Genomic DNA, 25,031 nt, shown 5'->3' on the forward strand with positions numbered 1-25,031 from the left:
GGTGTCAGGCTGGGGGGTGACAGGGGTGGGGACACCCTGCATCAGGCCAGGGGGGTGACAGGGGTGGGGACACTCGCTGTCAGGCTGGGGGGTGACAGGGTTGGGGACACCCTGCGTCAGGCCGGGGGGGTGACAGGGGTGGGGACACGCGGTGTCAGACCAGGGGGGTGACACGGGGTGGGGACACCCTGCTTAGGACCAGAGGGGTGACAGGGGTGGGTGGAAGCAGGGCCGTCCCCAGGGACGCGGGGCTCCATCGCACCTCACGCGGGCGGACAAACGCCATCGCTCCCCCCCGTCCCGTTAAGAGATGGCGTCGACGATGCGCGCAGCAGGAAAACCGGTGGAAACCCCAAGATTCCGGCTTCGACCGAGCCAGGAAATCCAGGCAAACAGAAAGCGCTTAGGAAAACCCCAAACCAAGCCACAGCCGTCCCCTTCAACCATTTTGCAAACTCTGAAGGCGGCGGGAGGAGCGGCAGGGAGCTCGCTCGTCTGCCGTCAGCTTGGGGCGTGCACGGCGCCGAGCAGAGAGAGCAACCCGTCCTGGCAACCAGGGTGCCGCAGCCGGCGCAGGGGGGCACCGCGGCCGGCGCAGGTTGGGCGCCGCAGCCGGTGCCGGCTGGAGCAGTTGTGGGCGCCATAGGCGGTGCAGGCCGGCACGTGGCGGGCACCACAGCTGACGCAGGCCGGCGCAGCGGGAGGGTGCCACAGCCGGTGCAGTCTGGTGCTGGGGGGGTGGAGCAGCTGGCGCAGGCCCGCGCAGGGGTGGGTGCCACAGCCAGTGCACACCGGCACGGGAAGGGGTCCCACAGCCAGGAAAGGCGGGTGTAGTAGGGGGCGATGCAGCCGGCGCAGGCCGGCGCAGGGCAGGGCGCCAGAGCCGTGTCAGGCCTGCGCAGCGTGGGGTGCCGTAGACATCAAAGGCTGATGCCAAAGGGGCGCCACAGCCGGCGCAGGCCTGCGCAGTAGGGGCACCACAGCCGGCGAAGGGTGGCATAGGGCAGGGTGCCACAGCTGCCGCAGGCCGGTGCGGGGGGGGTCAGGACAGCCAGCGCACACCAGCACGGGGGGACACCACAGCCGGTGAAGGGCAAGCACCTACGGTGCGCAACAGCTGGCTAAGGACGGCGCCACAGCTGGCGCAGGGGCGGTGCCATCGCCATCGCAGGCTGTTGCATGAGGGAGCCACAGCTGGCGCAGGCCGGCGCCAGGGGTGATACAGCCAGCGCAGGCCAGCGCAGGGGGGCACCACAGCCGGTGAAGGCTGGCGAAGGGTGCAGGTGCCGCAGCAGGCCAAGGCCGGCGCCAGCAGGGAGCAACAGCCGGTGCATGCCAGCACAGGGTGGGGGTGCCGCAGCCGGCTGCGGCCGGCAGAGGGCAGGGGCACCGCAGACAGCGCAGGCCAGCGCAGTGGGGGGCCACAACCAGCGCACTCTGGCGCAGTGGGGGAGTCACGGCCGGCGCAGGCCAGCGTAGGTAGGGGCACTGCAACCGGTGCAGGTTGGCGCCGGGGTGGGCACCACAGCTGGCGAAGCCTGGCGCAGGGTGAGGCGCAACCTCCAGCGAAGGGCAGCCTAGGGTGGGGGGCCGCAGCTGGCGCAGGCCGGTGCATGGGGGGGTGTCACATCCGGCGCAGGCCAGTGCCGGGGCTGGCACCACAGCCGGCGAAGTCTGGCACGGGGTGGGGCGCCACAGCCGGCGCAGGCTGGTGCTGGGGGGGTGTCACATCCGGCGCAGGCCAGTGCTGGGGCTGGCACCACAGCCGGCGAAGTCTGGCACGGGGTGGGGCGCCACAGCCGGCGCAGGCTGATGCAGTGGGCAACACCGTAGCCGGCACAGGCTGGTGCAGGATTGGGGCGCTGCAGCTGGTGAAGCCTGGCGCAGGCGTGGGCGCCACAGCCGGCTGGCGAAGGGTGCAGCGGTGGGGCAGAGCTAGTGAAGACCGGAGCAACGGGGGGCAGCAGAGCCGGCGAAGGCTGGGGGCACTGGAGATGGAGCAGGCCGGCGGAGAGGGGCTCCGCGGCCGGCGCAGGTTGGGCACCGCAGCCGGTGCAGGCTGGAGCGGCTGTGCGTGGTGCAGGTCGGTGCAAGGCGGGAGCGCCGCAGCCAGCGAAGGGCAGCCGACGGTGGGGCGTCGCAGATGGCGCAGGCTGCTGCTGAGGGTGCGCCGCAGCCGGTGCAGGGTGGGGGTGTTGCAGCCGGTGAAGGCTGGTGTAGGACGAGTGCCACAGCCAGCGAAGGCTGGCGCAGGGTGGGGTGCCGCAGCCGGTGAAGGCCAATGCGGTGAGCGGCACCACAGCCGGTGAAGGCTGGCGAAGGGTGGGGGCACCGCAGACAGCGCGGGCTGGTGCAGGGCAGGGCGCCATAGCTGGCGCAGGCCTGCACAGCGACAGGCGCTGCAGATGGCGCAGGCTGGCGCGGGATAGGGTGCCGCAGCTGATGCAGACCTGAGCAGCGGGGGCCCTGCAGCCGGTGAAGTCCAGCAACAGCGGGGAGGCAGAGCCGGCACGTGCTGGCATAGGGTGGCGTGCTGCAGGCACCACAGTCTGGCACCGGAGGGGGAGCCACAGCCAGCGAACTCCAACCGAGGGCCATGGTGCCACAGCCAGCACAGACCAGCGCAGGGGGCGGCGCAACAGCCAGTGCACACCGGCACAGAGGGGACACCGCAGCTGGCGCCGTGGATCTGCAACAGCCGGCTAAGGACGGCGCCTGGGGTGCACCACAGCTGGCGCAGGGGTGGTGCCATCACCGTCGCAGGCTGTTGCATGAGGGGAGCCACAGCTGGCACAGGCCGGCGCAGGGGTGAGCGTCGCAGCCAGCGCAGGGGTGAGCGTCGCAGCCGGCGCAGGCCGGCGCAGGGGTGAGCGTCGCAGCCGGCGCAGGCCAGCGCAGGGGTGAGCGTCGCAGCCAGCGCAGGGGTGAGCGTCGCAGCCGGCGCAGGCCGGCGCAGGGGTGAGCGTCGCAGCCGGCGCAGGCTGGCGCAGGGGTGAGCGTCGCAGCCGGCGCAGGGGTGAGCGTCGCAGCCGGCGCAGGCGTGAGCGTCGCAGCCGGCGCAGGGGTGAGCGTCGCAGCTGGTGCAGGCCGGCGCAGGGGTGAGCATCGCAGCCGGTGCAGGCCGGCGCAGGGGTGAGCGTCGCAGCCGGTGCAGGGGTAAGCGTCGCAGCCGGTGCAGGCCGGCGCAGGGGTGAGCGTTGCAGCCGGCGCAGGGGTAAGCGTCGCAGCCGGTGCAGGGGTGAGCGTCGCAGCCGGCGCAGGCTGGTGCAGGGGTGAGCGTCGCAGCCGGTGCAGGGGTGAGCGTCGCAGCCGGCGCAGGCCGGCGCAGGGGTGAGCGTCGCAGCCAGCGCAGGGGTGAGCGTCGCAGCCGGTGCAGGCCGGCGCAGCAGGCAGGAAGGCTGATAAAACTGCAGTAACTGAGCGAAAGGTAAATGTGGTGAGGGGAGATCGCGAGCACCGGCGCAATTCAGGGCCAAAAAGACTTGCCCCCCTGCCTGAAAGGAGCACACGTGCTAATTTACACAGCAAGCGAGGCTAATTTAAATACAGTAAACCGATAGCGTATGAAATAATCACTAAGCAATAAGTGTAAATTTAGGCGGGTTTATACTAGTCATGTAACCCGACAAACGTGCTGTCGTTTTGCATGACGGTCTGCTTGACTTGAGGAACTACCGCCGAGCACCCCGCGCAGAATAAAGCGACGTCGGCTCTCTAAACTCGGCTTCTAGTCTTTTGTTTGGAGGGTTTTCTCAATTACGTGCAACGGTGGGATGCCGCAACAGGCGCAGGGGTGGATGCGACAGCCGGCAAAGGCCAGCATGGGAGTTGCCACGTTATATTACAATATATAGTATATTTTAACGTACCTTAATTTACCCGGAAGACAGAAACGTAAGGAGGAAGGCAGTCGCTTGTGGCACAGCCACAGCCTTCCTAGCTGAAGGCACCGAAGCGGATGCCACATACGTAGTGACGGTCCCCGCCGGCAGCAGGGAGGCTGTTACGTGCAGCCAGAGGGCCCCCAGTCCTGCTCGACGCCGGTGTGAAGCAACGGAAGCTTTCGGAGCAGGAGGCGAGGCAGAGCTGTAAGCTCGGCATGCCTGGTGTTCCTGGGGTGGCCATGGCAATTCTGTGCTGAGGAGGGTGCCAGGGGCAGAGCTGCATCTGCAGAGCTCCTGCAGGTGACTGGAAGCTCCCGGAATGAAGCCCCTGCCATCCTGCAGTTCCCAAACGGAGCTGCACTGGGCCAGTGAGCTCCTGCCCACCTCCGTGAGCACACCCGTAGCTTTGCCCACAAGTTTGAAGTCTGCCACCAACTTAGCGGTGCCTCCGCGGGAAGCTGTCCTGGTTTCGGCTGGGATAGAGCTGATTTTCTTCTTAGTAGCTGGTATGGTGCTGTGGTTTGGATTTCGGCTGAGAATAATGTTGAGAACACCCTGACGTTTTAGTTGTTGCTCAGTAGTGTTGGTACCAGTCAAGGATTTTCAGCTTCCCCTGCTCTGCCGGGCGCACGAGAAGCTGGGAGGGGGCACAGCCAGGGGGGCTGACCCAGCCTGGCCAAGGGGCTATTCCCTACCGTATGGCGTCGTGCTCAGCGTATGAAGCTGGGGAAAGAAGAAGGAAGGGGGGGACAGTCGGCGTGATGGCATTTGTCTTCGCAAGAAGGGCTGATAGCCCTCCGAGGTGAGAGGCCTGGCTCCGCACGCTGGAGCTCTCTCCCAGCCCAGGGAAAGGGAGCTGGGGGCTCAGGGAGGGAGCACGGGAGCAAGAAAGGAGCGAGCCTGCTGGGAAGATGGCCACAGGCTGCCTCTCTGCAGGGGGAAGGACCAGTGCTAGCCAACAGCTGTGTGTGCGCGAGGCAGCTGGCCCTTGGGAACGGGGCAAGCAGCTGCAAATTGAGCAAGCGGTCGCTGCAGGAGCCTCCCTTCGGCACTGTCCTCGAAGAAGTGGGGTGGCGCTGGCCGCCTCTGAGCAAGCGGCTCAGCATCAAGGAGGCAGCCGCTCAGCAGACGATGACATAGGGACGATGTCACTGTTAGCTGATTGTGTCGCCCGAGGACAGCTGAACGGTAAGCGATGACCTACAGAGGAGGTCACTGCCAGGCGATTGTGACTACCCCCGTGAGGGCAGAGGGCCAGTCGTCCCGCACAGAGGCCCCGGGCTCACTGTGCGACTCGCACTGTGCGGTGAGGTCCTCGTCCTCCTCCGGCTGAGCACGGCCATCTTCTCCTGAGGGACCCCGTGTGCCACAGGGCGCCGACGATGGCTTCTGCCTGGGACAGCAAACGTCACCACTCAACCCTGGACAGCGCAGCAGCTTTCCTCCCCAGTCTCCTTGCTGAGGGCTCCCTCCAGAGCAGCCGTCTCGTTCAGCCCATCCACGGAGTGCTGCTCTTTGCGGACATTTCAGGTGGGGTGAGCAGGGAGGAGCAGCCATGGGCACGAGCCATTTTGGGACAGACCAGGCCCTTTGGAGCCGTGCCCTTGCCCCTCAGCCGGAGTGGCCATCTTGTCACTGCTGAGCTCTTCTGCTGGGGTGCCCAGAGAGAGCAGGATGGGTTATCTTGGGCGGTCAACACTGCTGCCACCGGCCCTGAGCCGGGGCATGGCAAGGTGTGACCTACAGGCTCTCGGGCCGGGCAGCGTGGAACTGGCTGCCAGGTCCTTAGGCCCACACGGGCACTCCATGATTGCTGCGTGTCCCTTTTACAGGTTTCACTGCTTTGACAGATAAATTCCTCCAGAGGAGCAGCACAGAGAGAGGCACTGATGAGCTGGCGCAAACCCTCAATTACTACATGTGTGACATTTTGAAGGGTAAGGGCCATGCTGTCGGACTGTCTGGCATTGGGCCGTGAGGCTGCTCATGGAGGGCGGAGGCCGACATGCTGGGCAGCCTGGTCCTGCCTCTGTGGAAGGGCTGGGGCTTTCTGTGGCCCAGAGGAACAGCCAGAGCAGCCAGGGTCTCCTGGCGAGTCAGGACCAGCGCAGGTCCTTTCTGCTCCTGCTTTCTCAGCAGCCACCTCTGTGCCTCTGGCGTGAACACCCGGCTCCGTGATGCGTTAGGGCCCCCAGCAGGCTGAGGGCACCCGGCAAGTGCCAGTGCGCAAGCGACCCGAGGATGCTGGCACTGATGTGTGTGTGTGTGTGTGTGTTTGTGTGTGACCCTCACGAGCCCCTCGGCGCAGGGCACATCTTGACCCTTCCGAGCTGACCGTGAGCACATTGTGGCCACCCCTTTAGCAGCACTTGTAGAGAAAAGCAAGGGAGTCCCCAAAGATGAGGAAGGGTCTGGAGCATCTCTGCTACGAGGAAAGGCTGAGAGAGCTGGGACCGCTTAGCCTAGAGAAGAGAAGGCTCAGGGGGGATCTTAGTAATGTGTCTAAAAGCTGAAGGGAGGGTGCAAAGAGGACAGAGCCAGGCTCTTTCCAGTGGTGCGCAGTGTCAGCACCAGAGGCCACGCCGCGGGCACGCGCTGAAACACGGGAGGTTCCCTCTCTATGTCAGGAAACACTTTTTGACTGTGGGGGTGACTGAGCACTGGCCCAGCTTGCCCAGGGAGATTGTGGAGTCGCCCTCCTCAGAGCTATTCAAAAGCCATCTAGCCACCGCCCTGGGCAGCTGGCACTGCGCAGCCCTGCTTGAGCAGCGTGGTTGGACCAGACAGACCCCAGAGGTGCCTTCCAGCCTCCGCCTTTCCGAGGTTTGGTGGCACCTCGAGGCCCTGCCTCCCTGCCTGCTGTGTGGGTGCCAGGGCTGGGGCCACTGTGAGCCTGGGAGACGGGCCGGAGTGGTGCTTTCCTGAGCTGTGCCCCAGGGTGCACCCTTGCCCAGGCGCTCCTCTCCGGGCAGAGGGGCTTGCTCTGCGGCTTCTGGAAGAAGGTGGCCGCGTGACTCTTCCTTTTCTTCCCTCTGTCCGCAGAGATGCTGAATTTTGGAGGAGACATCTTGAAGTTTGCCGGTACGTACTCAGCACGACGATGCCCACGCGTACTGATCTGCAGCATTTAACTGATGTGGCGGCCGTTTGCTCTGCTCTCCTTCTCAAGAGGCTCTGTGCAGCCCCTTGAGCCAGCTTTCTGGCCACGCACGCACCCCCCGCTGCAGTGCCCTTTCTCCAGGCTTCCCGTTGCCCCCGGGCCTGCCTGCGGTTTGGCTTTGCAAGGGCTGTGGCTCCCCTCACTCTGCCCCCGCCTGCAGGGCCCTGGGGGCAAGGAAGCACTGAGAGGAGGAGACCCCCTAGAAAGCGCAGCCCAAGGCGCGTGTTGGGGTGGCAGCGAGGGGCAGGGAGGCCCTGGTGATGCAGAGCTGGGGCTGCCAGGCCGCGAGGGGAGGAGGAGTCCCTGGCGTGCTGCAGCCGCAGAGCAGCACTCGGGGCAGGGGGTGGCACCGCTGCCGGCTGGCTGCTGCTGCGGCTGGCCCGGGAGAGGAGAGGGGGCCCGCTGCCCAGGGTGTGGTCCTCCAGGACGCTGCCCTCCCACAAGCCCATCTTCCTCAGCACGTTGTCCGGTTTCTGCTGTCCCTGCCACTGAGCGTAGGTCGGGGAGAGCCAAGTCTCGGCAGCGCCTTTGCCTTCCCCTCGCTTTCCCCAGGGGATGCTGTGCTGGTGCTGTGGAGAACGTCACTCCAGGAGCTGGCTAAGACCATCACCCTGGTGCTGCAATGTAGCCAGCAGATCCAGAAGAAGTATGGGAGTCGCGACACGCCCGTGGGTCTGAAGATCCAGCTGAAGATAGGTACGGGTGCTGTGCCAGGCGCAGACGCGTGGCACTCTGCCGTGCCGCAGGGTGCTTCGCACCGGCAGGGGATGCGGGGATCCCTGCTGGGGCTACTGCCAAAGGAAAGCATCTCCTGCCAGCATTCAGGGGGCCAGCTGTAGTCAGAGCAGGGATGGGAGACCAGGACTGCTGGGTTTGCGTGCGTTGGCAGATGCAGAGGGAGCTTAAAGGCAGAGCGGGGCTCAGATCAAGTATTGGGGCCTTTGAATGGCTGCTTTAGCGCAGATGTCTGTGGGAGGCAGTTATCCTTTCATTTTTCCAGCTGGGGCAGCTTTGCATCCTTTCCCCTGCTGGATTCTCCCCTGCCTTTGGCAAAGAGCAAAAGGGCACCGCTTTGCGTACAGCTGTGAGAAGGGCTTTTGCAGGCTGCTGTGTTTTCTCCAGCAGACAGCTACAACCTGCCTGCACGTCAACGGAGCAGGCGGTGCTCAAGCCCGCTGGTTTGCTGGGCGTCTGGGGCAGGCAGCTGGGTAAGACGCCTGGCACTCTCACGTCTCAGCGACACGTTGTCAACGTCGCCTTCGTTTGTCCGTTTCTAGACCCCCGTTTCAGGGACCTGTGTCAGTACCCCCCCGAGGAGGATGCCCTCCCCCTCCACAACGCCCGTCTCCCCGCTTGGGCTTCAGATGAGCTTCTGAACAGCTGAGATGCTGGGGACTGTAGAGCTCCAAACGTTCCCTGTGTCAGTTGTGCTTCTCCCTCTCTCTCTCACCAGGCATCTCCGCAGGGCCCATGAGCCTCCTGATTGCCGGAGATGGGAGGCGGCAGTACTTCTGCATCTATGGCCAGGCCCTGGCTGAAGTTCGTGAGGCCGAGCAGCTTGCGAAGGCAGGTGAAGTTGTCCTCTCAGCCACCGCCTGGGAGCTCTGTGAGCAGCGCCGGCTCAGGACCAAGCGTCTTGAAGGCAAAAGAGCTGTGAAGGTAGGTGGATCGGACGGCCTCTAGAGCCATTCTGAGGAGCCGGACCTGGCCGTGAAGGAGGGAGGTGTCGGAAGGCTGAGGAGCTGAACGTGGCTCACAGTTGTAGCAGTGAAAGTGGGCAGGCGGCTGAAGCTCTTGTCCTTCCCTCTCAGGGGTAACTGTGGGCCAGGCTTGCTTGGTTTGAGGGGTCGGGAGGCACTGGACGGGTTTTGGCCCCACCAGCAATGTCCTCTGTGGGTCACGGAGCTGTTGTTGCCAGCTGGGGGATGCCTGGAGGATGCCTGCCCAGCTCCGGTGCTTCTGAGGAAGCACTGCAGTCCCATCCCGCCGGGTGGGCTTGTTCTGCCCTTTCCTGGGCAGTGACGGTGGAGGGCAGGCTCTGTCCCCTGGGACTGCTGGGGAGGCCAGTGGCAGTGCTTTCATTCTGTGTGTCTTCAGGTTACAGGCGTGGATCAGCTGGCTCAGTCAGAACGCCAAGACACTTTACGCAAGCTTGTACGCCGCCAAATGAGTCACCCCTCGGAAGAGGAAAGTGAGTGCAACCTTCCCCTTGTTCCGTGATTGCCAGAGAGGAAGCACCGCCACCCTCTTCCCCCTTTCGGGTAGCACTCCTGCTTTTGGTCCTCCTGGGCATGAGCTGGGGCATCGCTGCCGCCGCCTCCTCCTTCCAGGGGACAGCTCCGCCCTGAGCGTCTGGAGGTGGCAACAGGAGCAAACGCATAAGACTCTTTCTGCCCCATTTCCAGTGCCGGCCCCTGCTTTCCAACACCTCGTAGTCCCATCCTCCCAGCGATCACCTGCGTCTTCTCTCCTCAGGTGCCCCGAGTCCTGCTCTTCTCGTGCCCACTGATCCTGATGTGGAGGAGGTGCTTATGAAGTACGTGCCAGAAGCTGCTGTCAGGAAGGTACGGCCAGGCCGCCACTGCGGGGGGCTGCTGCATTTCTGGAGGGCAGAAGAAGGGGTGCATGGCAGAGATGGAGTTCTCACGAGAACAGACCAACAAAAGAAAATGCACCCTGAGACGACATCGCAGGGAATCTGAGCCAAGGGGCACCGGTGCTGCACCGTTGTGCGCGTTGTCCTCAGAGAGAGACGGGTGGGATAAAAGGGAGAGCCTCCTGAAGTGCCTAGAGCACCCCTGAGGGTCTTCCCTCATGTCCATGCCTGTCCCAAGATGGGGTGTTACCGGAGCGCCTTTCTCTCCTTTGTCATTTGTGTTATGGTTCGGTATCTGCCTGCCGCAGGCTGGGCCGCCTGCCCGCCATTTGCGCCGCGAGGAGGATTATCCCTTCCTCCGGTAGCACCTGCTCTTGCCAGTACGCCTGCTCTCCCTCGGTATCTGGCGTGGGCAGTGAGCCGCCGGGAGAGCAGGATGGTGAAGCTGTCGTGCTCTTGTCTTACAGCTCGATGGCAGAGTGCCGCTGGACCTCTTCTCTGAGCTACGGCCAGTCACCAGCCTCTTCGTCCACCTGCAGCTGGCTGCAGATATCAACGCAGTGGATATGTGCACCCTCCTCCACAACGTCAGCAGGATGATGCTAGAAATCCTCAGTCCTCACAAGGCTGAAGTGAACAAAGTCCTCCTGTTTGATAAAGTGAGTGTGGGGGAGCGATCGCCTCCCCGCGCCCCGAGAGGGTGGGCAGCGAGCAAGAGGGAGTGACTCCCTCTCAGGCACTGTAGCAAGGTGTGCTGCATCTGTCCTTGGCAGGGCTGCACGTTCCTCTGTCTGTTTGGACTCCCTGGAGTAAAGCTGCCCTGTGAGAGCCTTCACGCCTTGCAGAGTGCTCTTCAGATCCTCACCTTGTGCTCCACGACACGCGTGGAAATAGAGTGAGTCAGCGTGTGGCGGGGTGGGGGGGTGCATGCTGCCTGGGACAGTGCAAGGGGCCTTTACCAGAAAGAGATGTGCCTTCTAGCTTGCCCTCCCTTGTCCCTGGCAGGCAGGAGGCAGTGCCCTGAGAGGTGGCAGGGCCCAGCCACCTGATGTCAAGTTTCTGTCGCCGCAGGTGGTGATATCGTGGGTGCCACCTTCCCTCCCTCTTTGCTCGCGAGAGGGCTGTGGCCTGCTGCAGGTTGCAGCCCAGGGAACGTGGCCTCAGGGGAAGTGTCCAAAACTTCCTGCGTGCGCTCTACCCCTGTCCCTTGTCCCTTGCAACATGGGTATGTTGCACCCCCGAGCTCTCCACGGCCCCAAGACCCGTGCCGGCAGGGCAGGACAGCAGGCAGCCCAGGCTAGCGCCGAGAGGAGGTGCGGGAAGGGATGAAGCTGGGTGGGCAGGACCGCGCCTGGGGCGCTGCTGAAGCCACCCTTTTTCCCTGTGTGCCAGGGAGGTGTCTGTTGCGGTGACCAGCGGGACGGTGTTCTGCGGAGTCACTGGCCACCCTCAGAGGCATGAATACACAGGTACGAGGCGTGTGTCAGAGGCGCGGGAGGCTGGCGTGGGCCTGCTTAAGCACAGCAGTCTGGAAGAGGAAGGCGGGCTGGGAGAGCGCTTGCCCAGCAGCCGGCCAGGAACGGCCTAGGCAGCGCCGGTCCTGGCGCGGGGCGGGAGAAGGGGCTCCGTGGCCGGTTGTTCCCCCGGGTTCTGCTGACCCTGTTGTGGGGTTGGCCTGTGCCGGAGGCGAAGGCAGCCATTGGCCTGGAAGGACACCGCAGGGCTGGTGGCACAGGTCCATCAACATGTGCTCTCCCTCTCTCTCTCTCCAGCCATAGGCCAGAAGGTGAATTTGGCAGCCCGCATGATGATGCACTACCCTGGGCTGGTGTCCTGTGATGCAGTGACCTATGCCGCCTCTCGGCTGCCCCCTTGCTGCTTCCAGGAGCTGCCGGAGAGACAGATGAAAGGCGTTAGCCATGCTGGCACTCTCTATCAATACGTGGGGATCACCGAGGAGAGGTGAGGGTCCTCTGAGAGGGCTGCCTGAGCGGACGGTGGCACCAAAGGCGCAGCCTTGGCCTGCAAAGAGGAGTCCTGCAGAGAGAGACCAAGCTGGTCTCCCTTCCCTGTGGCTGAGACGGTCGGAAGCCCTGGCGTGGGAGGCTTTTTGCCTCTCTCCCCTGCAGTCTCCTGCTGCTGAGAGCGCGGGAGCGAAGCCACAGGGATGGAGAAGGTTCGTCTGTCTTGGTAGACGCAACCTGGCCTTGCAGGCTCTGTGCAAATGGCTTTTGACTGTGCTTGCTCCACCACGGGCCCATGGAGGCTTTTGTCCCGGCTGCTTCTGATCGGGAAGTTTTGGGCCAGTCCAGTTCCTGTGGGGACATGGGGACTTAACGGGACAGTCTTCCTGCTGCAATCTCCGCTCTTCCTCTGGGCCAGGATTTGACCTTCTCTTTGGATGACGGTTTGAACGGTAACATTGCCGTCTCTTGGAAGCTACAGGAAGACTTGAGCCAAAGGTGCCGGGTGCTTGGCATCCCCACCCATTCAGGGACACAAGTCCTTCTTTCCAAGACACTTGTTTTTCTTGCCCAATGTGGTAGAGCTGTCTGCTAGCCAACAACACAGCCCGGCTTCTTTCGCGTGTCTCCGATTTCTCTGGGTTTGGCCTTTGGTGATGGGCTCTTGATACGTTCTCCTGTCCCGCCATGGCCGTTGGGCTTCTGCATGCTTGAAGCTGTCCTAGCGTGCAGCCTGAACTTTGGCTGGGGGAGCGTGCAGAGAATAACACGCTGCTCGAAAGAAAAGCAGGGACCTGAGGAGCATGTCCTGCCCCTCCAGGCCAGGCTGCTTCTCTACGTCCCCTAGCTTCTCGCCAGCTAATTGACTTGTGTTTTCCCCTGCTTCTAGCATGTTTGGCATGGGTCTTACCAAGGAGAGGTCAGAGTACGTCCCCTTGCTGGGTAGGTAGAGAACGCCTTGCTCTTCTGAACCCCGGGTTCTTCCCCTTGGTAACTTTTAGTGCCACGCTGGGAAGGGAGAAGCTTTTGCCAGGGATGGTGTTGCCTGCAGCGGCCCTAACGCTGGTGGGCTGAGATACAGACAGCTTCACAGGTAAAGCAAAAGCCGCGCATGCGCGCAAGGCAGACTCAGGCGTTCGCTCCCTGCTTCCCATCGGCAGGCAGGTGTCTAGCCATTTCCAGGAAAGCATCATGCGTAACGGTGACTCGGGAAGACAAACGCCATACTCCGAATGTCCCCCCTTCCTCCTCCTTTCCCGCAGCTTTTCTTGCTGAGCACAGCGTCCTATGGTACGGAATAGGCCTTTGGGCAGTCGGGGTCAGCGGTCGCGGCTGTGCCCCCTCCCAGCTTCTTGCGCACCCCCAGCCTGCGCGCTGGCGGGGCGGCGTGAGAAATGGAAAAGGCCTTGACGCTGCGCAAGCGCTCTTCAGCAATAACTAAAACACGGTTGTGTTATCCCCACCGATGTTTGGTCGCACGTCCAAAACATAGCACCATACGAGCTATTACCGAAGAAAATTACCTCTAGCCCATCCCAAACCAGTCCAGGCCTGAAGACACTGCCTTAGCTACTGGGAAGTGCTCTGTGGCTCACGGTACGGTGAGGAGATGCTTTGACTCTGTTTGGGACATAGCTGCTTGCAGCGACTCACAGCATCCCTTCCAGTCTGCTGCTGGATCACTGTGGGGCTGGCTGAATCTCTGGGCCTGTGGGAGGGGAGGGGGGCAGGCGGGGAAGAGGGCACGGGAGCTGCGCCGTGGGGCAGGCGGGCAATGTCTCCCGCTGCCGCTCCGAGGAAGGCAGAGGTACAAAAGCTGGGATGAGCAGGCGAGAAGGAGGCCTGGGTGCAGGCAGGCTGGCGGCTGTGGTGGCGGGGAGGGAAGCTGCGGTGGAGGGTGCCAGCCCAAGGGACGACTCTCTGCTTGTCAGCACGCCCCAGCAGCTCGTTTTCTTGTTTGTCTTCACAGGTCGGGAGAAGGAGATTGACCTCTTTGTCAGCTGCTTGAAAGCCTACGAGGATTTAGGACAAAGGCACATCCTGGCATTTGAGGGCACGATGGGCTCCGGGAAGAGCCACTTACTTACTGAACTGGCCTATTTAGGCCAGGCTGCTGGCCACACGTACGGGTTTTGAATGCGTAGCTTTGGGACACTGCCCCTGCCCATCCCCTGACAGCCGTGGAACGCTCCAGCCCCTCTGCTGGTGCGCCTGGCCCTTGGACTGCAGCCTCCCCAAAAAGCCTCCTGGAGACGCTCCCTAGGAGCTCCCGTGTGCTCTGCCAGCTCTTCGGGGAGCTGGAGGTGGCTTCTCGAGCCATGGCCTTTCCTCCTTCACCTCTGGGCCGGGCACAGCTGGAAGGAAAGAGCCCAAGCTCAGGGCTTTTCATCCCACTCCAGACCCAACAGACAGCACAGTGGCCTGTCTCAGAAGCCCTGCTTGCCCTCTGCCTGTTTCCCAGAAGGAGCACTGGGGCAGAAAAGCCTTCCTGTGGTCTGGCAGGCAGACTGCTAAGGTCTGGAGCCCAAAGGCAAACTCACCACTTGCTCCATCCTTGCCTCTTAGCCCCGTCAGTTCCTCTGCAGCGGGGACGGGGCGAGACCTGGGCCGGCGCTGCGGAGACACGGGCTCTGGACCCGGCTCTCCCAGTGCCTCGGCAGCAAGTGCCCCTCTGTGCCCTTTCTCGGCCGAGTGAGAAGCTTGGCCTTCTCTGGGAAGCACTGTGAGATGGGTGGCAGAAGAGCCCCCGCCAAGGACATCTCCACCCCTTTTGTCCAGAAGGCTTGGGCTGTTGGGGATCTCAGTCCCTTTTGCTTTTGCACGGCAGGGTGGTTGCCATGGAACTGCTAGAGGTCAACGTCAGGCAGTCCTTCTCTGCCATCCGTACGCTGATGGCCAGGGCCCTGGGCCTCCAGGACTGTGAAAACTGCAGCGACAAGCAGCGCGTGCTGCAGACAAAGCTCCGAGGGACCATCGAAGAGAGCAGCTATTGCCTCCTCAATGACATCTTCCCTGTCCAGGTGAGAGCGAGAGGCCTCTCTGGCTCCGGAGAAGGCCTTCTCGTCAGCTTTTCTGGGTCTGACGTTGTGTGGGCACGCTGCTGGGAGTGCCTTAGCTCAGCGGTGGGAGTCGCAGGGGTCATAGCACACGTTTCCCGTTGCTGGGCCTGGGGGGGATCGCTTTCTGTGCCGAGTTCATGTCCCACGCTGCATGCGGCAGCGTCCGCTGCCTTGTTCAGCACCCTGGAAGTGGCATTGGAGAGAGGCTGTTGCTGACCTCGTGCTGAGGTCACCACTGCGCGAGTGGTCTGCTCCAGCCAGCCCAAGATTCCTGCAGCCAGAGAACCAGCTCTTGAGGCCACCCCCAAGCCCCAGCTCTGCCAGACACCCTCAGCCTCTGCTTTAGGCTCTAGGTGAAGGCCCCACTGGGGCTCCTTGCACCTCTGTTGGGGAGAGTTGAGGTGCCGAGGCCAGCAGAGGCGGTTTGCTCTGCGCTCTTGCTTGGCGGGTAGGTGTGCCTAGCCCCGGAGCGATGTTGCTCCCTGACTCTGCTGCTTTTCTGGCCAGTTTCCTGTTTCGGACAAGGTTCGCGAGATGTGTGAAATGCAAAGAAAAGCAGAACTGCAGTCGACGTGGGTGAAGGTGCTTGAGAAGGTGAGCATTTCTCCTTCCTTCCTTCCTTCCTCCTGGGTCAGAGAAGGACAACACCCTGCCGCCTGTGGGCTCTGTACCACAGCAGTGTGAGCCGCCGGGAGGACCCCGCGCCTGCGTCATCGCCCTTCAGGGCCTGAGAAAGCCCCCGCCTCCCCCCCGCAGCCCCACAAACACACCCAATAACTTTCCTCCTGGAAAGTGGCCCTGGAGGAGGAACAATGTCTTCTGCGTTCCCTTGCCCAAGCTCCCTCCTTCTGCAGGGCAAGTGATGCTAGGTGTGACCTTCAAGTCTCAAAGAAATTAAGAGTCGGTAAGCTTCTGAGCAGGGAAGTGGTTGGGGAGAGACCTCCGAGCATCCTCTCAAGAGACAGAGGCTAAATCTCCTCCCCTGGAAGACACGTGAGAGTCCACCGGGTTCCCCTCAGAACAACCTGCTTTTTTCAGGTCATTGGAGGAGAATTTGGCATATTTGTCATCGACAACGCCCATTTCATCGACACTGCCTCCTGGTCTATCATGTCACGCATGCTCCGAAATGTCTCCCACTTCATGGTCATGAGCTTAGCTCCAGGCTACGCGAGAACGGAGAGCTTTTGCAAAGCCGCAGCAGACAACGCAACATCGCAGGAAATCACCTATCTTCATCTGGACGAGCTGCAAGCTTCCGCTGTGGTGCAGGAGGTCTGCCAGGACCTTGGAGTGGTCAGCATCCCCAGGGATCTAGCGAGGTAAGTTCGAGGAGCTCTTCCAGAGGGCTTGAACCTATGCAGAGCATGGGAGGGAATCAACCCCCCAGGAGAGGGAGCGCAGGGCTGCTAGAAGCATGACTGGCTCTAGCGAGTACCGGCCGTGGGCTGCTTGTTACGCCTCGCCCTGGCAGGTGTGAGCTGAGAGCGGGCAATGCCCTATTCACAGCGCGTGGGAGCTGCCAGCCCTTCGCTCTTGCAGAGGGAGGAAGGGAGGAAGGGAGGAAGGGAGGAAGGGAACTGTGTTGCGCCTTACTTTCCTTGTGCTGCTCACTGCCGGATCTACTCCTGTCCAGGTTCCTGATCCAAAGAAGCTCGGGGATCCCCTATTACTGTGAGGAGCTGCTGCGCTGCCTTCGTTGCAACGACATGCTCTTGTTCCGCACCCGGAGGCGGGGTGGAAAAGCAGAGGACAACTGGGAGAGCCTGATCAGTAAGCATCTTTGCTGACGACTAGCGAGTTGCTGTGGTGCGTTCTCCACAGCACGGTCTCGCCCCGGTGTTCCCCCATGGATGTTGGCAGAGTCGGCGCTTGCAGCAGTGCAGAACTTGGTCTGGCGGAGGTGTGGGCTCCTGCGTGCCGTGCTGTTGGGACAGCCAAAGCAGGGGCTAGCGAGTTGTGGTGGCTTGGAGGGGCCTAAATTCTTGGGGCGGGGGCTGGGGGGCTAAAACACAGGGGAAATGGTTCCAGCGCGCATGTGTTCCTGGCATATCTTAAGCATTCTAATGGGCACGCAAGTAACCTTGGCCAAACGCCGGCTCACTTGAGAACAAATCCCAGCTTGAGGTGAAGGACAGGCCCGGGAAACTTCAATCCAAACCCATAAATCCCCACAAGGGTGCTGGTCATGGGAGAAAACAGCGGTAACACCACCGAGAGAGCAGTGCCAGCCGGAGCGCCGTGGCCTGGGGAAGAGCCAGGACGGACGCTACCTTTTGCATTATCACCAGCAAATTCCCTGGGTGTGGAGGTAGTGCTGTCGAAGGCAGCAATGCTGCTGCTTTCTGTCCCGGGGCGCTCCGTTGCCCCCTGGGAAGTCTGGAAGCTGTGACCGAAGGACTCTTTGGGAAAGCTGGTCTGAACGCGGAACACCTTGGGAGGGCTACGCAAAGAAACGCTTGCACTGGGAACTGTTTTGCTCTGCTTAATGACCACATTCAGGGCAGGCAGGTCCATGTGCCCGCACTGGACCACGCAAGGTGGGACTTGTCCCATCTCAGGTGCATTTTGAAAGGTTTGCAAGCTGCAAGTCACTTTGCAAATTGCCTTATTTGTGCTCTCCTGCTCCACCCAGCTTCTGCGGCCGAGGCTTCAGCCCTCGCAGCAACCTCGAGCTCCGGCGCGGGGAATGACGGCAGGGTCTGCATCGTCAGACCAGACGTGAACCTGGAGAACACCATGCTGCCTGCCACCTTGAAAGGTGAGGGGCCGAGCGCCACTTTGCCGGCTGGCGGTTGTGCCGGGGCCCCTTCCCGGGGCATCAGCTAGAGGGAGGCTGGGCATCTGGGTGCTGCAGAGTCACCCTCTCAGCTTGGGGGCTCTGCTGGGAAGGTGGCTCCGGTCCCACCAGAAACAGGCTTGGGGCTGCGGGCAGCCGTTGTCCCCTCCTGGCTGCGGACCAGCTGTGAGCCTGCTGGCTGCTCTCCAGCAGCAGGTAGGAGAGAAAGAGCTCTTGGTGCAACACTAAAACGACGCCCTTTCCTCACAGAAACAAAGCCTTTGCTGGGAAAAGTCTTTGCCTTGCCTCTGACTCAACTTGGAACGTGGCTTCCACCTCCCTATTCTGTTTGGAAGCTCCCCAGCTAACGCTGGACTCAAGGCACTTAATCCTAACCAAATCCATTTTTATTGCTGTGGGTTGGCTCAGAAAGAAAGGAATACTTAAGATATCCGTTGTGGGGAGCTCTGAGTCCCCCCTGTGAGGTGGGGAAAGTTCTCTGTTCCCTGTGTGCACTCTCGGGCAAAAACCTACTCCAGATGTGGTAGGGCACGGCACGGGATGCTGGTGCCTGCTGGATCCAGCCCTCCTCACCCTTGGTGGGGGGGTGTTTGTTTGAGCGTCTCGCTTTTCCCCAGGCCTTCTGGCCTGCGATTCCACCAGGAGCGGAGCCATTTTGGAGACGCCTGCCCTGGGCTGCGCTTGCCCAGCAGGCGCAGTCCCGAGGAGAGGAGGCCAAAGTCTAGCCCGTTTCATGTGCGGAACCGTTCCAGCCACTCCAGCCTCAGCATGGGGAAGAGGCAAGAGAGAGACGTGTTGCTTCTCTTTGACAGAGATTGCGCTGGCTCAGCTGGACCAGATAAAGCCGCTGAAGCGGATGCTTCTGAAGTTTGCAGCTGTCATCGGGCCAGTGTTTACCACCCAGCTGCTGTCGCACATCCTGCCCACTGGCTTCAGGCACAAGATGAATTGCTTGTTGGACACGCTGGTGCACGACAACATCCTGAAGTGGCTGCAAAACACAGAGGTGCCAGAAGGTGTCCAGGATTCTCCCACAGGGCCAGCCACCTCCCCGGAGGCGGAGAGCAGTAAGTGGCAGCAGTAAGGCGGACAAGGGAGCTCCCAGCTGTGTCCTGGCGGGGCTCCCCAGGGCACGGTGCGCATCCCCCCTGCTGCTGGGTAGGCAGAGCTCAGGCAGGCATGGCTGTTGGGGACGCGTTTTTCAAAGATCTTCCAAGTCAATCTCAAAGCACACTCGCTTTGCGCGGGAGGGAAGTTCCCGCCAGCCGTCCCACGTGCCCCTGCTGCCCTGCCTCCAAGCGCTGCTCGTAGCGCAGGCACGGGAGGGCGTAGGGATCCCTGTCATCCTCTCCCAGCCGCCTGCCGCATCCGGATCAAAGATGCCCTCCAGAGTGCCCCAAGGCCTTCGACAGGCTCTTATTCAGCTTGGATTCCCCTGTGGCGCAGGGAGGGGAAGCTCAGGAGGCTGGGGGCTGCCTTGCCAAGAGCGGGGAGAAAGCGCTAGCCGAGGCCTCCTTCGGCTGGTGGCAACATCCCCAGCTCCCGCCTGGAGCGCAGCTGAGCGCTGTGTCCCAGGGCGGTGCTACCATCAGCAAGGCAAGCCGGGCCCCTTCGCCCCACGCTGCAAGGCTCGGTGTGCAGCAGCGCTGCTTCGCTGCCAAGGGCGCGCACCAAGGCACGACTTTGGTGCCCTGGCTGGGCCGGCCCTGAGCCCTGGCCCCAGCTCGGGCTGATGAAAGGCCCCTTGCCTTGCAGGTGCGGAGAGGCCCTCTCCCAGCAAGAAGACAGCGGAGCAGCGGTCTGGCGTCCTGGCCTTCTGTGTCCCGCTGCTGCAGGAGGCTGCCTACGAGCTGTGGCCCGAGAGACAGCGGGTCGTCTTGCACCGCAAGTGTGCCGCCTTCCTCGAGCAGCACGCGCACAAATGCAAGAGCTGCAGCCAAGGGGACTTTGTTGCCTTCCACCGCTTCACCGCCACCAGCCCCCAGGACGGAGGGAGCTGTCAGGGCCCTGCGGAGCAGGGCGACTCACGCAGCTGGGAGGCCTTGGTGCTCGCAGGAGAACAGCTGAAGAGGGACAGGACCCACGCCACTGAGGGTATGCTGTGCGCCGTGCTCCGCAGCCCGGGCCCTCCAGGGCTGTGTGCTGGGCAGCGGGTGGGAGTAGATCTGCTAGGGATGAGCCCCGGAGGTGAGGACGACCGCTACAGTCTTTCCTCAGTGCGTCGGGACCCTTGCAAGGCTCCTTGCAAGCCTGCTGGGAAAGGGAGAGCAGCTCTTAGCCCAGGGCAGGCGAGGAGGTCTCTAACCCCCCGTTTTCTTGGCAGGTGCTGCAGATGCTCTGCAGCAGCAGCAGCCTTTCCCAGAGGAGGATGCTGGGTGAGCAGACCAGGTTTTGATTCTTTTTGAAGCCAGTGAGCTGAGGGTCTCCAGAGGAGACAAAGGACGCGCTGGCATTTGGCTGCCAGTTGGGAGCCTAGCTTAGGGAAGAGGCTTTCTGTGGGGTGGGAGCTGGGAGGAGGTGGCCATGGAGAGGAGGGAGTGCTCGAGGCAGCCCGTGGGCTCAGAGCGATCGTCACACTCCACTGGAGCAGCCCTTGCTTCCCAGTTCCTAGAGTAGCGCTGCAAAATGTGCAGGGCAAAAGCCACCCCAGGGACTCGGGCGGTTTGCCTGTGGGAGGTGACAGAAAGCCCAGCTTGTCTTTTTCTCCCTACCTACAAAGCACCCGTAGGAGTCACGCCTGCCCGTGGCCTCGTGCTCTGCTTTGAACAAAGGGCTTTTGACGCCGTCTCGGGGGGGAGAAAGAGCAGGACGAGTGATGCCCGTGTCTTCTTTGCTCTCTTCTTCCCCTGGGAACTGTCCTCTTCCTCTGACTAGTGCGGCAGGGTGGTTCCTGGCAAAGAGCGAACAGACAGCTGAGCTGCCCAGCAAGACCAAGGGGCAGCACAACGGCGCCCGCTCGTGTGAATGCAGAGCCATCGTGGAATCGGTGCTTGTGCCTTTGGCTCACCACTACATGGCAATGGGCGATGCTGCCAGAGCCTTTTACTACCTTCTGGAGTGTGCGGCTGCCTACCTGCACGTCTCCAACAGCTACATGGTGAGTGGCCCTGCTTGCCAGCACCCGCTGCGCATGGAGTCCTCTCAGGCGCCTGGCTCTGGGCAGGACAACTTCCCCGTTGCAGCAGGGCGTGCCTTCGCAGGGCCTTGGAAGGGAAACGCTGGGGTCAGACCCTGACTTTCTCCTCTGGTTTGCCTCTTGTGCAGTCAGAGACGCAGGGCACTGTGCCCTTAGCACCAGGGGCATTAGCAGGGAGGCGGGCGGAAGGATCCCCGGTGCCTGTGCTCTGAGCCAGCGGGACTGTGTTTGGGCGGGCATCAGCAGGGGCAGAAACAGGCCCTCTTAAGGCAGATGCCAGGGGCAACGGGGGAGGACAAGGCTGGCCACGGGCTCTGCGCCCACGCTCACCTGCTCTCTGTGTGCTTGCGCAAAGGCCCTGCTGAAGCTGAATGAAGCGGAGGTCCTGAGGAACTCATTAGAGAAGAAAGGGGATGGGACAGCCCGCTTTGAAGAGGCCACCTTCTTCAGCCTCAAAGGGGAGGTAAAGAGATGGGGAGCTCTGGAGGGATCTCCTGGGGGACGGAGCTGGCTGTCTTCCCCAGTTGCAGGGGATAAACCTGGCATCTCCCGCCACTGGCAGATTCCTGCAGGCTCTTGGGCAACTTGTCCACATCGGGATGCTTCCCTTTCCCCATGCAGGTCTGCTGTCGTATGGGACGTGTGAAGCTGGCAAAGAAAATGATCAGGGAGGCTTTGCGCCTGCTCAGAAGGCAGTTCCCCCGGACCTCCCTCGGAGCCTTTGTCAAGTCTCAGGTGGAAAAGTTGCCGTGTGCCGCCTTTGCTGCCAGAAGAGCATCCTCCCTTCCGCAGGAAGCCCGGTGAGAAGCAGAACTGAGAGCTCAGGGGAGGAAGAGCCATGTCCTGCCTGGTCCCAGGCATCCGGGCCCAGACCCGCCTGGACCTCAGGCCACACCTAACCGGACGCATAGGCCTTAGCCGGACGGAGGCATTAAGGAGCCATGTCCGGGTAGAACAGGGAACTGCAGAGCCCCACACTCCCTCCCTCCCTGCGCAGTCATGGGAACAAAGCACGCCCTTGGGCAAAAAGCAGCTTGCAGCTGGGGATGCGTCTGCCGGCACGTGTTGGCTGCGGCAGGGGGTTGGTGGTGGCTGGGAAGAGCGAGCTGTAAGCAGGGAGCAGAGGCTGAAGAGGGGCAGGGGGTCTGGAGGCAGGAGCAGGCCATGGGGAAGGAGCAGTAGGTGGAGGGGAGGTGTGAGGATGAGGAAGCTCCGAGGGCGATAGCCCTTCTCCTGCCGGTTCCCGGCTTTGCTTGGCCCCCCGGCGCCGTAGTGCCAAGACGCCCTCTCGAGCGGTCAGCTTCCCCCAGCAGCACTTCTTTGTTTGCCCCCTTCCGCTCCAGCAGCCCTCGCTCCAGCAGCTCCCTTGCTTCCAGGGAGGTGTACCCGGCTTATCGGCCGCCCTGCCTCCGGGCCGGGTGTCCGGTGCCTGCGGGCCCAGCAGTTTCTCTTGTGTGGCAGGAGGAAGAGGCTAGCCTGGCTGCTGCAGCAGAGCTGCTGCCTTTCCTTACTGGAGCACCTCTTCAGCCTGGAGGGCACTTCCAGCGGACGGACGTTCTCCTGCCTGGCAGCACGCATGAAGGCCAACACGGACAGGGCAGCGGACTCCTATCAGGCAGCAGACTCCCACCACAGACAGAGTTAGAACAGAAGGGGGGAAAAGAAGTTCTCTCATTAAACATCTCCTTTCAGAAGACCTTTCTTGTCGGGCCTTTCTTTCTGAGGCACAGAAAGACACGCTGTCGTCTTCTTTCTGCTGAGGGCTACTGTGGCTCCAGCTGTGGTGCCTACAGCTCTCTCGCAGGCCCTGATGCAGAGTCGTGATTGAAGACGCTTCTGATTGGAGGTCACGTTAAAACCAGAGACCCTCTCAAACCCTAGCCCTCTCTGTTGCTCTTGTTCCTCACCACCCACGTACGGTCAGCCGCCTACTGCTGCTCCCCACCTTTCCCCAGCTAAAGGGGAGGAGAAACCTGTTTAATAAGGCCAGGGTGACAGGAAACGCCCCAGACGCCCAGGGGACTTTGGACAGGTATCTCCAAAGGTTTTGCCTTGACTGAACTCATTGGGGGACGTGAAACAACACACCCTTCTGCCTAGCGTTGCCCCCGTGTCAGTGCCTGCAGCCAAACTCTGCAAACACTTATGGTCTATAAGCAGCACCGCAGAGACTGGGGAAGAATGTGGGGACACAGCAGGCAGGCAGGTCACACGTCTGCTCCTCTGCCCTTCCAGCTGGCCGTGCTCCTTCTGGCGGGAGAATTCCTTGGGTTTGTCCCCTCCAGCTGCCTACCAATGGCTTTGGCAGGAGAAAGGTTTGCATCTGGAGGTGGTCTTCTGCGCTCCTGTCGTGGTTTAACGCCAGCCGGCAACTAAGCACCACACTGTAGCTCACTTTGGCTTTACCTATTAATTGCAGCTCCGTTTGGGAACTGCAGGATGGCAGGGGCTTCATTCCGGGAGCTTCCAGTCACCCGCAGGAGCTCTGCAGATGCAGCTCTGCCCCTGGCACCCTCCTCAGCACAGAATTGCCATGGCCACCCCAGGAACACCAGGCATGCCGAGCTTACAGCTCTGCCTCGCCTCCTGCTCCGAAAGCTTCCGTTGCTTCACAGCGGCGTCGAGCAGGACTGGGGGCCCTCTGGCTGCACGTAACAGCCTCCCTGCTGCCGGCGGGGACCGTCACTACGTATGTGGCATCCGCTTCGGTGCCTTCAGCTAGGAAGGCTGTGGCTGTGCCACAAGCGACTGCCTTCCTCCTTACGTTTCTGTCTTCCAGGGCATGGATTTAGATGTCCACCTGGCTGTTTGAACGCTGTAGATTTTCACCGGCGCTGGCATGCGCTGCTGTCCTCAGACTAGCTCCTTGCAAACTCCACCATCTTTTCCATCCTTTCAAAACGGGAGAGATATATTGCAAAGGGACACCTGCACGTACCGGAGAGTAACATAAAGGGTTGGTGGGAAAAATCAAATCAAATCTAATAATAGAAACATATCTGTTTGTCCATAGCCCCTTCTTCTTCTTCCTCCTCCCTCTTTCTCCTCTCCCCTCTTCTTTCTTCTTTAATTTCCACTCGGCTTTTGTTGCCAGCCCCCCTGTGTCTGGTCTCTCTCTGAAGCCCACCCTTGCACTTGGAACAGCATCCCCACCCCACGCTGCTGCCATTGCCCCCAGTACCTGCAGCCCCCACCCCGCTAGGAGCCCCCCCACAAGTACCTCCCGGGGTCCCCGACAAGGGGACACCCCAGGGGCTCCCGTAGGAAAATCTTGTGCCCCAGCTATGGCACCAGTTCATCTGCAGAGGATGGAACTGGATCAAGTTCCTGAAGTGACAGAGAGAGAGAGAGAGAGATACAGCTAGTTGACACTGTACACTGCACAGCCATGGTTCAGTCAGCATGACTAAGGGACCCCAGCTCATTGCAAGGAGCAGGACGGCCCCCACCCTGAAGAGGAAAGGACACCCCTGGACTACCCAGATCACGCCAGCGTCCCAGCCCCTCCGACGCCTCCGGGAAACCCTCCCCTCATCTGGCATCAGAGATAGGGAACCGCAGCAGGACCGACTGCAGGGACGCCTGGATCAAGACAGACGCAGGTGGATGACGACGCCACAGAATGAGAGTTGCTTTGCAAAGCAGCAGCTTGCGTGTGTGTTAAGTAGCGATTGGTCAAATGGCGTTGGACCTGAACACTTGAAAGCTAGAAGAACCATGGGTACGGCCGCATTTGGGGTGCCCCTGAGTGAATGGGACAGCTCATAGGCATGAATGCCAGAATTCCTCTTGTCATGCTATGCTTTGCCTCCCAGCCTCTCTCCTCGGTTGGCACGGGCCGCTGTCCCATGGCCGCCCCGGCACTGTCCCGCAGACATTCAGGCTGGAGATTGAGCTGATGGACCGCCATGGGCACAAGTGCAGTGGGGTCGTGAGGATGGAGGTGCTGCCATCACGCCGTCCCCGTGTCACCTTCCTGTGAGTGGGGCCAGGCTGGGTGGGGGGTGCTGGTGACACCAGGCCATGTCAAACTGCCCGCCTTGCCTGCAGCGAGTCGCAGAGGGCCGTGACAGTGCCGGAGGGCACTGGCCCCTTGGAGGTGGTCACGGAGGTCCACGCCAGTGGTGACAATGTCCTCTATGCCATCCTGGCTCCCATGGTGTCCACACTCTTAACCATTGATGAGAGTGAGTGGGGCGGCGAGGTCGCGGGCCGCTTGCCAAATTTCCCTGATGGCTCCCCATCAGGGCCACGCGGTACCGGCACCGGTTCCGCCACAGCTGGGAGCAGCAGTTGCCTCCCTGGGGTAGAGAGGGGGAGGACAAAAACAACCCAAAAGCACCCCATCCCCACCATCGGGGCGGGATGGGGCAGCACAGACATGGTGGCATGGCAGGGCCACCAGTGCCGACCCCATCCCTTCCCCTTGCAC

The 25,031-nt window shown here is 61.9% G+C and overlaps 1 protein-coding gene across 1 annotated transcript; it reads left to right on the forward strand.

Annotated features, from left to right (window-relative positions):
- Positions 1-8,514: 8,514 nt before the first annotated feature.
- On the forward strand, positions 8,515-24,786 carry ADCY10 (adenylate cyclase 10; the record flags this gene model as incomplete). The annotated part of the gene is made up of 23 exons (XM_087729656.1): positions 8,515-8,703; positions 9,142-9,235; positions 9,520-9,608; positions 10,108-10,299; positions 10,414-10,535; positions 11,033-11,109; positions 11,413-11,602; positions 12,494-12,546; positions 13,574-13,727; positions 14,432-14,624; positions 15,171-15,257; positions 15,702-15,985; positions 16,300-16,436; positions 17,299-17,424; positions 18,276-18,530; positions 19,219-19,650; positions 19,787-19,838; positions 20,338-20,560; positions 20,955-21,062; positions 21,221-21,399; positions 22,061-22,239; positions 24,415-24,577; positions 24,650-24,786. Coding segments are annotated over exons 1-23 (3,715 nt in total), but the record flags the coding sequence as incomplete, so codon positions are not given.
- Positions 24,787-25,031: the final 245 nt, after the last annotated feature.

This window comes from Nipponia nippon, unplaced genomic scaffold (assembly GCF_047370975.1).
Source record: "Nipponia nippon isolate SJK-2023a ecotype South Korea unplaced genomic scaffold, ASM4737097v1 scaffold_46, whole genome shotgun sequence".
In the NCBI taxonomy this organism is placed as follows: domain Eukaryota; kingdom Metazoa; phylum Chordata; class Aves; order Pelecaniformes; family Threskiornithidae; genus Nipponia; species Nipponia nippon.